We start from the raw sequence: 15,251 nt of genomic DNA, 5'->3' as shown, positions 1-15,251 counted from the left end.
GTCGATCAATTCAAATTCAAGTTCTACTGACACAAATCTCTGCCCATAAGGACATCCGCAAACGTGTCGTGAGGAACCAACTCAGTGAGACTGCAAGTGAAAATTGTCGCTAATTCGCATATTTTCTCGCAGTTTTGTGTCTCCAACTTGTCGCACACTGTCGCAGCCCAGTGAGATAGGGGCTTTAAAGCAGGTATTTAAAAGAGGCAAAAGGAAATGTAATACTTTATAGCCAATTAATCAAACTTAAATAAAGTGATAAGAATATTATTACATTATTGGCTCCAGTTATTATATTTTTAGAGGATTTTTAAAAAACCGACCTATAATGTCACAACCAGCCTAATGTAGGCTAAGGATATTATAACTTATTATACAGCAGTTGGTTCTGAGCGAGTGATTTGATTGGACGAGAGACCTTCTGAGCGTTCTGAAGGAGTGCTGATATTAGCCAACAACATCACTCGGGACTGTTCACCAAACTGTAGACCAACTGTCAAAATCACTCCGCGGCTCACTGATGAGCCAGAGCTTCACTTGTGTGTTATCTGTGTGTGTGTGACTCAGGTTGACTGTGGCGAGTCTCTCCCCTGTGAGAGGGCATCGCTGCCACACACAGACACACAGACAGAGACAGTGTGCGGTAGTCGCTCACACTCACGTTACTGAAGACAGCAATAGTGTGTGGAGATAAACTCAGGCTGCTGAATAATACGAGCGCAGCATATTAGCCTAGCCTAGCTTGCCCACCTCATTGTATAACGTTACTTCCCCCGGGCCGAAATACACTCATAAACTCTGGGAAATGAAGCGTGGGGGTTTGGATTGGGCAGCGGACCTTATTACCAACTAGATTAAGATCCGCCGTTCCGTTTCTTTGGTGATTTTTACGGGACATCGGGCCGCCGTGGTTAATGTTACCAGAGTAAACAAAGCAAGACGAGCTCACTCGCGTAAAGTTGTTGCTTAGCAACGCGCTCCGCTCTGATTGCTGTTGTCAAACTATTTGTGTTGGCAGAAGCAAATACATTCTTAAATGATTAAAGATAACATTTTAAAGTTAACTTGTGAATTTCAGTTGTAAAACTGCTGTATAAAAGCAATAGCACACTCGAGGTCGCATGTTGTCGCTCTATATCAGCACTGCTGTGTTTCTCTTCGGCACTCGGCCTGCGGCCTCGTGCCTACGACCGAATCACAGCAGTGCTGATATAGAGCGACAACATGCTCCCTCTCGTGTGCTATTGCTTAAATACATCATGGGCAAAAATGTATTACGTTGTTGGTTCAGTAATGTTATGAATTTATTGGCAAGTTACTACATTATCTGTTTTTGTTACATTAAAAACGGATAAATTATTACATAATTGTCTGCTACAATGTACAGTTGCATGGTGGATTTTGTCATTGTCCTTGAGGGATTACAGACACACAACCCATTTTGGTCTCTGCATTGGTCAGCAAAGATTTTAAAGGTCAGGCCAGCGTTATTGCACTGATGGTGATTTTAAAAGGTTTTCAAAGCAGGGGGAAGCGAAACAAAGGCCACCATTTGCCATTATTGGAATGGAATAACATTGTTTGTCAGATACATTGATTTTTCTGCTGGTGGTTACTATTATGTTGATGTAGGCAGTACGTGAGCTGCCACGTATGGCCCCGTAGTAGAGTGTATAACACACATGCCTAAGACCGGCAGATTAGTGCACTGAGAACACTGTCCTCTAGCAAGGGCAAGTATGTGTGATGATGGGTGATAATGATGGAGGATGAGTGAAGAAATGGCTAATGTCCTGTCAGGCTTATACTCTTAAGCATGGCCTCATGCCAAACATCAAAGTATGTCCTTATATTTATTGGTGCTTTCATTTCGACTGATACTGAAAACAACCGCCTAATTTGGCCAATACCCCCTGCATTCTTGCTTTTTAAATCAGGAAGGACACTGCACGGGTGGGTCTAGATGTCCTCTGCAATGGTTATCACATGACATAGGGCTAATTAACTCTAAAGCGGAAAATAGAGGCCCTGCAAGGAGCAATAAACATTCTCCATTAAAAGCCATCTAATTAGGATGCGAGCTACAAGGGCTTGAAGGAGAACATAACAAACAGAGAGGCCAGTGTAATTGTCAACCAGGCTCTGAGGAAAGCAAACATAATAGACGTAATCAGCCAAGTACTTCCTATAAGGTCATGATAGAATGCTGTGGAAGAAGTACTTCTCCAATATGACTGAAGTTTCTAGATGGTGTTTTTCCTGAGCCCAGGGAGAAGGTCACAGACATTTCAGCAGTCGAGCACCTCACATAGCAATGCCATCAATTATGACCTAAGCTACCCGTCGATACCTGGTGAGACCAGCCTGGAGCAACCAAAACTACTTCCTGTAGGTTCTGCCAAATTCATGCGTCGTCGAAATGTAGGTTTGTCAATGGGATCGAAATAAAGAAATGGCAATCCATATACAGGCCCTAACCTCCCTTTATTAACCAAATTTAAGTATATTCAAACAATCTTTAAAATGTGCTTCTAACTGGGTCAGTGTTTTCCCATGGCTTTGCAAGTAAAAAGCAAGGAAGCCAAAGTCAACAAAGTCCAAAAGGAAACTGTAAAACTTCCAAGTCAGCCAATTCTCCGTCCACTCAAGGCCTTGAGGCTCCGTGGTTGATCGATAGTAATGGAAACGCCAGCAGGCCTCCAGAGCCCTTTGCCAATTGAACCTGTTTTACCATGACACAACTCTTCCTCACACAACCCCAGCTGCTTAGCGGGATGGACCACAGGCCTCTGTTGCTGATAAGACGAGCGTGCAGGAGCAGAGGGAGGCTGGAAGGAGGATGGATTCAGGAAAATAGTTTTAGCGTGCGCGAGGGGTTTTTATGTCTACAAGCGTCGCTGGTTTACAAAACACTTCCACGAGGCAGTTCAAAGACAGGCAGGCAGGCGAGCAAGCAGGCAGGTGGGGAAAACTGCAGCACGGAATCTAACCTCAGAAACGACTATAATTTGCCTTTACTTGCATAGGCAGGCTTCACACTCACAACGCCGGGCTTCATGGCCAATTTATGTATCATGCTGGGCACATTATGAGCTCCTGTGTCAGGTAAATGTGTTTGAAGCGATGGGGAAGAATGATTTTGACTGCGAGTGAAAAAAAATAAATAGACAGATTCATCTCCATAACAGCTTCCAAGGATTCAATCTTGGTCAACAACTGCCTGCTATCCATATAACTGACACTGAGGCTTATTTTCATCTCAAACTCGCAGCCTTTTTTTATCCTGGCGGTATCATGTTCTGTTCCTTAGGATTTCTCCACCCCGTGGTGTTTCAGTCAAAAATAGAATGTAATCGTTTTAAATCAAGCCTTAACTGATACACATCAGACTATTAAACAAACCTTTAAATCTATATTCATTCTAAACTAAATTTAATTAAGTAGGACTATTTTGACTAGGTTTATATTGCAATTTATAGGAAGATGCATTTAATCTGGTTGCATTAAAGACTCATTTAAAGCCTAATCAGAGATCAATTCTAAATTTTGACTAGTTTAATTTGTTTATATTGCTTTATTTATTAAGATGACACCTGGTTAAAGCATCAAATAGCTGAGATGTGAATCAACGCCTCTCTGACACAATTCGAGCAAGGCACCGTTCATTCAATACTATCCAATAGTGGTAAAATGTACCATAATACAATACAAATGAATTCAACATTGAAGCTCATCCATTTTCTGTTCCATCTCATTATTATATCATTAGGGTTATACTTATGTATTGTTATTATTATCAATATTAAGTAACCCATTGTTTCGTAGTGTAAAACTTTTTCATTTCCAGGGACTGACCTGTTTGGATAAAGGTTCAGCAGAAGGACAGACAGAGGCAGATAAAGACATAGAAAGGGGGAGGAAGATAAAGACGGAGAGAGAGAGAGAGTGATAAAGAGAGAGGGACAGAGAAAGAAAGAGGAAGACAGAGAATGAGAAAGTTGAGAGGGTGGGAGGTAGCATAGTGAGGCTGAGACATCTGCTCAGGTACATAATGATGATGCTGTGGGGGTGGAAGGAATAATAAGAAATGGAGGTCACGTTCGCTAGCATGGAGTCTCCATCTGTCCCCCGGGGTTTGTGGGGTGAGCCAGGGATGACGGTGGGCCTGGCAGGGTAAGGCTTGGTGAGTTGTGTGTGTGAGTGTGTGTGTGTGTGTGTGTGTGTGTGTGTGTGTGTGTGTGTGTGTGTGTGTGTGTGTGTGTGTGTGTGTGTGTGTGTGTGTGTGTGTGTGTGTGTGTGTGTGTGTGTGTGTGTGTGTGTGTGTGTGTGTGGTGGTGGGGGGGATGTATCAGACTTGGGGACAGTGTTTACCAGCTCAATTTTTTATCCCAGAGGCCAAGCAAACAGTAAATGAGGTGTGCTTGGTATAAAAGCAGTGTATCGGCTCAGCAATCTGAAGACCCCCTCGCTACAAGATAGTTGAGGTCGGGATCAGGTGTAGTTTGTATCGATTTGCCCTTTAAGGTGAACTGTGTAACAGCATCTTAGAGAGGATGGTGGCTGTGTTTTCGCATGTGTGCTGTATGTGTATGTAGGACACGGGAGGGTGTAGAGACAATTGAAAATACATTATTGTCGTGTGTCGCTGTCGTGACTTTTTATAAAGGAACATTTCATGAAAGTAAAGGATCCATGAGACATAATATCTCTTGAGACGTCTATCTTAAGAGTAACACCACAAAAGGAGAAAACTTCACAGTACGTGTTAAGGCAGATATTCAACAAATTAGAGGCTGTATAAATCAATAAAGGTGCATGATGATAATCTAAGGTCAGACATTCCACATATTGAGGACTCTTTGAATCAATTGTACGCGTTCCTTAGTAAACTCAATAGTTATTGAGTTATTATACAGGTATAGGTGTTTACACAGACGAAATAAGCAAACCTGATTTCACGTCCCTGAATTGTTGCACACATCCCAGATTTATTTCAGCTATAGTCTGTTTTCCACTTGTTGGAGAAAGGTTGGACGAATCCGAGCTTTCTTGGGGGAATAGCTAAAAACTACAAAGCTAGACTTAGCGAGATTCAACAAAATGGCCACAATGTGACAAGTGTGGATTAGGGCTGGGCGATATGACGATATTATATCGTGGACAATATGAAAGTGTCTACAGGGAGAGATTTGGCCATACCGTTTATATCGCAGAGAAAAAAAGTTCATGTGGCGGGAGCATAGATGGAGCGGGAGGCAGCTGTCCCTCCGAGTCCCTACAGTTACACTCCAGTTACACCGCCGCGCCACACGGGGGCTCTGCAGCAGAGTTCTGGGCTGCAATACAGCTTCTCTACCCGCAACAGAAGAAGCCTCATCTGTTGCTCTAGCTGTATAGCTCCATAGCTCCGGTGCGCCGACACTTTACAGTTAACAAACCAACTCTGTGTCACGGTGGCAGAGCAGCTGGTTTTAACGGTCAAAAATGTCATCGGGCAAAGGAAACTTGCTTGCTGCTTCAGCGTGCTGTTGCCGTGACGCAGAGTTGGCTTGTTTTAAGCCGCAAACTACATGGGTTAGCTCTCGTGAGCTAGCTGGCTAATAATGACATATTTAGCCTACTCGGGGCTTCACCCCCGTGCTGTTATTGTTGGAGACAGTTTTATGTAGGCTAACTTTAAAACATGTCAAACTTGAAAATATTATTTGTGTTGAAGCTGGAGTTAAAGTATTACCAGACATTTGCTCATTAGTTAATTTTGACATCTTTTTTAAATGAAGATGAGCAAATACTGCAGGAAAATTCAAGTCTTTCATTATTTTGATATAGGCTACTATCAATTGGAAAATGTAGGCTCTTTGGTTGAGGCTGTCATTTTTATTTTGCGCTGACTGACTAAAGCCAGACTGGTGTGGTATTTTGTATGGAAATTTAAGTTCCAAGCAAAAGATGAAAATAATCTAATGTGATTAAAGTTCAGTACGGTTATTGTAATGTAATCCATTGAATTTTAAGGAAAAATACTATATTGTGATATATATCCATATCGTGATATAAAATTACCTATATCGTGAAATAAGATTTGGTCCATATCGCCCAGCCCTAGTGTGGATGAGATCAATACAGCTACAGCTACCTAAGTTGTTGTAGGTTGACCTACAGAAATACTTTTTATAATACCATAGAGTACAATTTCATATCACTCATACTCATACCCCATAACATAAGAAAATCAATATTCTTTTGTTCCTTTACCTGTGTCAACTGTGATTTCTAAATGTACAGTATGTGCATTCATGTCACACAACACTATGCAGGGGTTCGCTCTCCCCTCCAAAGCCCTGCTGTTTTTGTCACATAGCTGGAATAAGCCTCTGACACACAGAAAATAACAGCTTTGTTCTTGTCTTTGTCGGAAACACAAGGTGACGCCCTCCAACCAGAATGCAAAGTGCATCTTTTTTTCTCTTTAAATGCTTGGGCATGAATCATTACAACAACAAAAAAGGGAGAAAGTTTCAGGGGCCTGTGTGCTATTGATTCAATTTATATGACCACAAATACTTTAAAGCATAATAAGCCTATGCTTCAAGCCCCTATACTCTTTCAAGGCTTGAAATGGCCTTGTCGTTACCTACAAATCACAGCTCTCCGCAAAGCTGCCCTCTCTAGAGCGATATGTCAGTGACCACAGGGGAGGAGGGGGGAAAAAACTGAAGGTAGCACTCTAGCAGACACAAGCAAGCCTCTGAAAAATGTAATGGTTTTGGTTGAGGATTTAGGCCGTGGTATGGCAGTGAGCGAGTATCATTCATGTTTCCGACACAGCAGATCCTCGGGGGAGATGTGTGAATATTAAAGGGCTTTGCAGGAGGCTTCCTATAGCGAAAGGCTCTTGACAGGAGATTTGTTTATGACCTTCAAAAAAGGATGAGGAAGTCAATGATAGCTCTGCCTGCCTCTTTTGCATCTCAAGGCAGCCCTTGCCATACGAAAAAAAAGAGACAGCTGCAGTTTTGTGCTCAAGTATTTACCGCCGGTGTCACCAAAAATGTGCAGCGCCTCTTCCACTTTCACTATTTATCACATAGGCCTGATTCTTTGAAGTGCAGTGTGAACATAATAAGGAAATAGCTGTCTGCCGTAGAAAAAAAACTTTTCACTTTCAGAGAGGCAGACCTACTTAAATAGTTTGCATCAAGTCCGGACAGTCAACATTTCAGAAGTAGAAAAAGATGTGGAAGTGAGCCTCAGGAGGATTGCTGACAGCTCATATTAAACTGACACTTTCCTTCATTTCATTCATTAAATCATTGCTGACCACGGATGCCTTAACTTCTGATGCAGTGCTCTCGTTTAACCATGAACCAAGTTAAAGCTGTCATCAAAAAAGACATGTAGCCAAATTTGCAACATGGAGGAAATATACTCAAACATAAAAATATTCTTAAAATGTAAGCGACCCGTCTACATTTCCTTAACGGAAAGAGGAAAAAACAAATAGGCTGGGGATATTAATTGCCTGAGAGATCGGGCAAGTGAGAGTAAAAGAATGCCTCAATTTGTCAATTTATGTAATATGCAATATGCTTTTTTTTTTATAACTAGCGGAACGTAACTCTGTAGAAAAGTGTCAAATGAGAATTAAAAAGCAATGGCAAAGGCTAATAGCAAAGAGCAAAACATAACTCTCCTCCTCGCACAAAGCAAAGCAACTGCTTCCTTATGACAAAAGGTCAACAACAACAACAATCTAGACCAGGGGTTTTCAAAGTGTGAGAGAGTGAGCCCCCCCTCAGAGAACAAATTTCAGCGGAGCCCCCACCCCAAAAAAAGTTTTGAAAGATCTTTTCATTATTTTGCACATTTTAAACAACTCTGTTCCTATTTTACACATTTTAAACATATTTTGAAACATCGCTTCCTTTAGGCATGGATAGTAGTGAGTGTGCAGTGGAGTGAGAAAGATAGGCAGAAAGACTTGCCCAAATGATTGACTACTGTTAAATGTCATTCACACACCCAGTGTTTTTTCGCTAGTGCCTCGCCAGCGGAGAACCAGACTCTCCTAGGGGGGTCCGGGGGTATGCCCCCCTGGGAGATTTTTGTTTACCTTTTTAAAGTGAAATGCATGAATCTGGTGCACTTTGAGAGGTAAATTAAGAGGCTAAATCTGAGGAATTTTGTGTGAACAAATAATTTGGAGACACTGTGTCGGATGAATTAGAAGCTATTGAAGAAAGACACATTCATTTTCCATAAAAAAATTAAAATAAAAATGTGTTCACACAGTTTGAAAACCACTGATCTAGACTGAAATTGAATGAGGGCATATAGCAAGTTTCAGTGGTAAAATGTGTGATGGCACATTTTACTTTTACATCACCATATTTGCTCCTAGCGTGAGGCTACACATACAGCACAATACACAGGTATAAAACCTACACCAGATACAACTTGTCCACATTTCTAAAATCATAAAACATTTTGGCCCTCACAGAAGCTAGCTTTATACCAATCAATACAATCATCCAAAAAAAAGAGAGTAATGTCCTCTGCTATACAAAGCCATTACATGTTCCTGATCCATCTTCACTTGCAGGAGAGAAGAGGAAGACCTGACACGACTGTCTGTGGAAATAAATAAGTCAACTCTTTCCAACACAGTATAAAGGAAAGGAAATCCTGTTCTGGGAAGCGTCTGAGCATAAGCCAAGGGGCACCAGCACAATAGTTTTTTGTAGAGCACATAAAAGCTTTGGTGGCTAGACAAACACGGCTCAAAGCTTGCAGAAATCATGTGGTGTAATGTGTACAACTCCAACTACCCCAGAAGAATATTAGCCTATAAAACAATATGGTGAATCGAAGATATTATGAGAAAAAAATAAAAAAATAAAAGGCAATAATTTAGTTTTTCTAAGCATATGGCTCCTGAAATTCAAATTGACTAACCATTGCAATATGGCTTTTGAATGGGTTATAAAAGTGTCATTTTTTGCCCATAACAGATATTGGATAATTTTGGAGTTCTAAAATCCCTGTAGGCCTACTTGTGTGTAAAACCCATCCAAGGTTGTCTTACCGAAAGAGTTACATGCAAGCATAAGAATGCACACACATGCACTCAGAACACAGGGATAGCAAAATGATGGGAGGAGAGAACACGTTGTTGGGCTGCTCCATCTACGTGGGCCATTAGTTTTAGATTTTGCTCAGCTCATCTTCAGAGCAATTGTAACCTTGACCATCCAGACAGTCAACTGTTCAAGTGACCTGTCACACAAAGCTTCTGTCTGGGCCTTTGACTGTCACTAATGTGCAACTCTTGTCTGGGATGATTTAAATATTCAAAAACATTACTAGTGAGTGCGTTGAGCCAAAACTGTTACAAATTAGACAGCTAGCTTGAGCCCAGTGAAAAAAGTATGCAACCCCCTGTGATAAACTGAATGGTGAATTCAATTAGCCAACTTTAAATATGCGCTTTTTTTATTATTTGTTATTTTCCCCAATAACACATGCTTATACCCGGTAACTTGTCTACGTAGTCAGGTGTCAGTCAAATATTTCAACAACAAAAAAGGCAGTCAAACTTAATGTTACAGACACTGCTAATGCTAACATCAACCGAACGTTAGCCGGTTAACAACGTCAAATAACTTCACTCACCACCGAGTTCTTCATTGTGGCCTTCACGGTGAAACCTCGTGTTCTTATCTCCATCTTGTTCCTCGTCAGCATATCTACGGGTCTTCTTGTCTTGTAAAAAATGCTGAACAATGTTGCGGACTAATTAATTTTCGTGTGGCTCTCAAAACGTGACGCCCGTTGGTGTTGTTGGGTTTTTTTCATGTAGTGGTTGCTATGCACCTTCAGAGACGCTCTGGTCTGGTTGCTGCGGAGACGTGTGTTGCCTTGTTGCCATGGGAATTTCAGGGCACTGCTGAAAATATGCAGAGCAAAGTGTCGTGGACGAGGTAAATCAGAGGCGGATGCTTGAGTGATCGATCACAATTATTCAATACACATTAAATAGTTTGTAGCCTACCTTTTATTTTCGTTTGGTCTATTTTAAAAGTAGAATTATATTATTATGTTTTTATTATAAAGATTTTAGTAAAAAACAGGAAATTACCTCTAAATGAAATTATTATGGTGAAAGGCCAATAAAATTGTCTGTTTTTTATATCTAATATCTAAACCCTGATACTAATCTTCCAAATAATCATGAAGAAGGCCTACATGGAGAAAAAGAGCTAGTCTAGGCCTATGCTAGTTTCGTAGCCTAGGGCAATTGCAAGTTGCGCATGGAAGGTTTATTAGCAGGCCAAATGATTTGTAGCCTATCTGCTGCAACTTGTTTTTATCAACTCTTCTTTTGTATGATTGAATGGGTTTAATTGGTGCTCTCCTCACACAGGGTGCCATGTCTTTGTGTGTGCCTTCGCAGCAGATGCTTTTCATTTTAGACAAAGAGGATCGATCACATCAACTCATCTCTGTACTGATGTGGCGGAACCTCATCCAAGAGTAAGTACTTAATGATGCTCTTTGTCTGGCAGGAAGACCAAGGCCTTGACTCTCAATAAGCTGGTTAGAGAGCTGCCTGAGCTCTGAATCATTCCAATTTAGAGATGTGGCACTTTTAATCTTCCAATATCGTTTTTTGCCTCCGGAGACTTTTCTTGGTTGAACTCGTGCAACTGTTATTAATCTTCAGTGCACAGGCAATTTCTCTAAAAGCCCCTATTTGTTTTTTATGGCTCCATTGAGAGAGAGGAGGGTATAGCAGCAGGGAGGGAGACTGTAAACAAGGTATACAGAGAAAGCAAGTTATGTCCCTGTCAGCATCCAATGCTGGTCTCTCTCCCTCTCCCTCTCTCTCTGCTGCCTCTCAGAGGATTAAAAAGAAGAAGGGAGTTTTCAGAAAGCAAATGGAGCAATGGAGCGTCAGCATGAATTCAGCTGGACTGAGAAATGATTGTTCAAACAGCACTGCACTATCTTACTCCTGTGAGTATGCGGTGATGATTGTGCTGGTGTTTGCGAATAGTAGAAACAGAGATTGCAAGAATAATGCCTGAAACACAAAAACAAATTATTGTCTTGCCAACATGTGTGTGTAAAGGGATATGTCTTTAGCTCTGTCAGGCTACCGGTGTTGGTCATCACACAGGTCAAGTTGATAGGCTCATATTTGCTTCAGGGCCACACTCGTAGTGTTTGACTTAGAGGGTAAAGATTATAGTCTGTTGCTAATGATGTATTATGGATAACTAACTTATTCTGTAGATCATGAGGGTAACAATATGAGTTGTAACATTGAATAGGACCACAATGTATCATGCTTTGATAAATATATGTTTTTTTGTGTACATGTAGACTGTGCCTTTATCATCCCAGTGTCCCTGGTTTGATCTGCAGCTCATTTGCTCGGCTACTTTCAGGCTTGGTCACCATTGTCCACTATGAGGGAAAACAGCAATTATGGTTATCATTAGAGCAGAAACTGGTAGCTACAATGCAGAGGGCCCAAAGGAGCCAAGCAGAAGAATCTCAGCAGGAAAAGGATAGCAGAAACTTTTGCTGCAGAGTCAGTTGCCCCCCAATTACCATGAAACAAGACAAACAGCCGTTAGACTAGGCCATTAGGCTGGATGGAGAGCGGCCAGGGGCTTGTTGGGTTTAACAGCTCGTCAGGTTGTGAAAGAAAAGAAAAAAAAAGAAAGTGCACAAGGTATGTGGCTGCGATAAATACCATCCAGTGCAAAAGTGAATCTGGAGCGTCGTATGTGTATTTACCTACTGTGTTACATGTTTCATGAACTTTAAACCAGAAAAGAATAATGAAAGCTACGATATATATTTAATGTCCTATAGGGATACTGTAGAGAAGATATATCCGGTACCTAAGAATACACATAAAATCCCTTAATAGCACTATTGAGTCCCATACATGATCTAGTCCTCCCAAAAGGAATATAGTTGGAATATTGTAGTGATTTGTTATGAGGGGCCTGAATATATCTTGCAAGTGCTTAAAGCCATCAAACTGTTCCTTGAACATAGTAAAGCCCTGGTGTATATAAAGTGGCATCGCACCTGATCAAATAGTCAAGCTAATTTGATCTCAAATTATTTAAAAGGCCCTACATTTTCTAGGTGTACCTCCACAGGGGGTTTCACTTTTGCCTTATTAGCACTCCACTCTAGACTGTGTGGGTTCGTACAGACTGTGTGAAATTCCCCTGACTGCACCTGTTCTGCCAAAAACAACTTATAACTTTGAACATGTTTCATTAGTACGAGGACTTGGGCGATGGCACATACTTCCCAGCATGGTGGCGCCCAATTTCAACCTCAGTACAGATCTAATGAGCCAGAATAAGTTAAAACACCTGTGTGGGGGGCACAGGGGCCTTTAATGGTTTAATGTCTAATTATAGAGGAATCAGGTGATCATTTAAATTCAAACTTGACATAATAATGCCCTGAGTCATTATTAAGAGGAATGGAACAAAAAACAATTGAGAGATAACTTGAACGTGTTTAAACAAGGCTTCACAGCCGAAGATATTGATATTGTGATTTATTCATAATAACAAAACGTTTGGGGAATTGAACAGGAGGAACACATTAGAGCATTGGTTCACAACCTGAAGGTCATGAGATAAATCTGGGTCACAATCTGATAAACACGTAAGGAAAGAAGTCACATTTATTCCTGCTACAAAAACATTATTATGCTCCTCTGATCGTTGCCCTTTCCTTATGAGTTGTATTTGTATTAGAAACAGTGTGATGAGGGAACATCAGTCTTCCCTTGAACTGATCACAACTCCTAGCCATATTCAACCTTTGATGATTGGTTGTATCAATGCATTGTCACAGTGACTTGTCGGTTGTAACATGTCCACAATCCCTCAATTTGATGCTGTGCGTCTCTGTCGGATCGTCCAAAGTGAGATTCCTCCAGGTATGTTATTTCACCATATTCTGACAACATGCAGGGCCACCATGTTTGTTTACCTTTTTTCCAGTTCATATTTGAATAGTCTTCAACCTGAACTGGGGGGAAAAGGAATACCAAATCAGAATGAATGAGTAAATGAGACACTCTCTGAGCCAAATATACTCTTTTAATAACTGCAAAGGTGGAGTATTTTGACCACCTTGTAGGCAATGAAGAGACATGTTTACATTAGGCAGGCAGCAGAGTTAGAGAGGCATGGTTCCTGAATGTATAAAAAGCTTTGCAACAGATATGTTTATGCATTAAATGTATTTGCAGGATGGTAGAGATCAACAAAATGCCTTTTGCTGGGGGGGAAAAAACTCTACATCTAAATAAACCTATCTTTCTTCAAAATGAAAAATCCACAGGGTCCCTTTAAGTAATCTACACTCAACCTGGAGTGTCTTCATGCGATACAAAACTGTCACTGCACCAGGGTAGGGGGTGTGCTGCTCTTGAAAATTGTGAAAGAAGCAGATTATACTGGAAATTACTGTAGCTAGCCCCTGCCACATTTACTGATAATTTATTCCTCCTGAAATCTGCACAGCAAAATTGCTGAAAATGCACCTCAACTGCTCTTAAGTCTTTTCTGACATAGGCTACTTGTCAAAAAAAGTGTCGCTGTTGCACAAAAAAGCTGGTTCATACACAACACGTAGACAGACATGCTTTCCAATACAATGAAATACAGCAGCTAAATCATTTAATGGGGGATCAGTTGAAGGTAAAGCTTGGAGGAAACATGGCTGAGATGGATTTTTGGTAAAATGCCCCCTCTGCCTCTCTGAAAGTCATCATCAAATCCTGTCATAAAACTGCAAATGCCATAAATACCCCAAACACATCACTTTTTTTTCAAACAATAGCATTTCGGGTATCCAGACTTTTGTCTGCTTTCCCCTGAGCCCTGATAAATCCAAAGGCATAGATCTCTTCACACGGCGGGACAGTTGACGGGGAATACTTGATATGGGCACAGAGTTTCAAGGCCTCACTCACAAAGCCACAGCGTATTGATCTTCATGGATTATAGAAGCAGCTTTGAGTCCAACTGATATTGGAAGGCATAGCTTGCTCTCCCTCGGAGCACACACTCTAACATGCCCACTGGACCGTGGCAGCAATAATCAAACACAGGTCTCCGATGATAAACATATGGATACATTTGTTATGGTATTGCTGAACTGTGGTTGAGGATTGTTTACATGATTGTGTTTGTGATACACCTTTTGATTCGTCCTCTCTAAGTTCATAGCGTATGTCTCTCTGAAAGCTGTCAAAGGGTGACCGACTTTCTTCTTAAATTGATTAGACACTGTTGGTCGTCTGGCTTTTTTCTTTCTCTCTGAATCATCAAAGTTAATCCATTGGATGCCTTGCTGTATGACCTCACTGGTGGTGGTTTCAGCAGCCTTGGTAACACCTAACCCTCCAAAGAGTTGAGCTTCCCTGTCACCCAGAGGTCAATGTCACATGAACCTGAACGTGTGAACAGTGATCCCACTGGGGCGCACAATGGCTGGCTTCTTCTGCACATGACAGCACTGTGGACGTGGTGTTGGTGATGCTGGAGAGTGAAATGGAAAATGAGAAACAAGGTGAGGGGTGAAGGGTGTTTTCAAATTTGCACTATCCTCTTTGGAGAGACCCAGGGAGTTGAAAATCTCATGTTTGGCTTACAGAAAAACACTACTTGGTTTGACTACAAGGCCAGGGAGAAAGGTGTGATGACTATTGTGAATGTGTGTGACAGCTGATACAATTTGAAAAAAGATGATTAGTTCTAAAAGGTATCAGTGGAAGGGAGAGATCAACTAGTATAAAGGCCAAACAAAGGAAAAATGCTTCATCAGCCTTGGATTTTACTGGGAAGGTGGAATGTATAGCAGCCATTGTGCAGCAGATCTGAAGGTTCTGGAGGTGGAATAGATTAAATGAAATGATGAAGAGATCAGAGATATAAGCTGGTGGCAAAAAGAAAGATATACGTTCCCTTTATTGTGTGACCGAGGTGACTTTTCGTTACCAGAACATGACTTTAATGCACAATTGAACTAAAATAAAAAGTGTCTGTCTTTGATTTAAATTTCATTGACATTCAGACATTCGTATAATGTGCTGATAAACAGCAATCACAATGTTAAAGTGTTCAGCATGTTTCAACGGGAAGGATGGCTATTATTGAGCCGTTGTGGGACTCAAATCTCTGTCTTCTAATGGATTCTCAAGC

At 41.1% G+C, this 15,251-nt stretch overlaps 1 protein-coding gene across 1 annotated transcript in view; it reads right to left on the bottom strand.

Annotated features, from left to right (window-relative positions):
• Nucleotides 1-9,744, bottom strand: part of pacrg (PARK2 co-regulated) — a gene marked incomplete at both ends in the record, with an annotated part of 165,259 nt that extends 155,515 nt beyond the window's left edge. The window contains one exon of the mRNA XM_080042251.1: nt 9,673-9,744. Coding sequence (XP_079898377.1) covers nt 9,673-9,744 — 72 coding nt within the window. The remainder of the gene's footprint in view (nt 1-9,672) is intronic.
• Nucleotides 9,745-15,251: the final 5,507 nt, after the last annotated feature.

This window comes from Ammodytes marinus, assembly GCF_949987685.1.
Source record: "Ammodytes marinus genome assembly, chromosome: 15".
NCBI lineage: Eukaryota > Metazoa > Chordata > Actinopteri > Uranoscopiformes > Ammodytidae > Ammodytes > Ammodytes marinus.
This window is presented reverse-complemented; position numbering and strand designations above follow the sequence as displayed.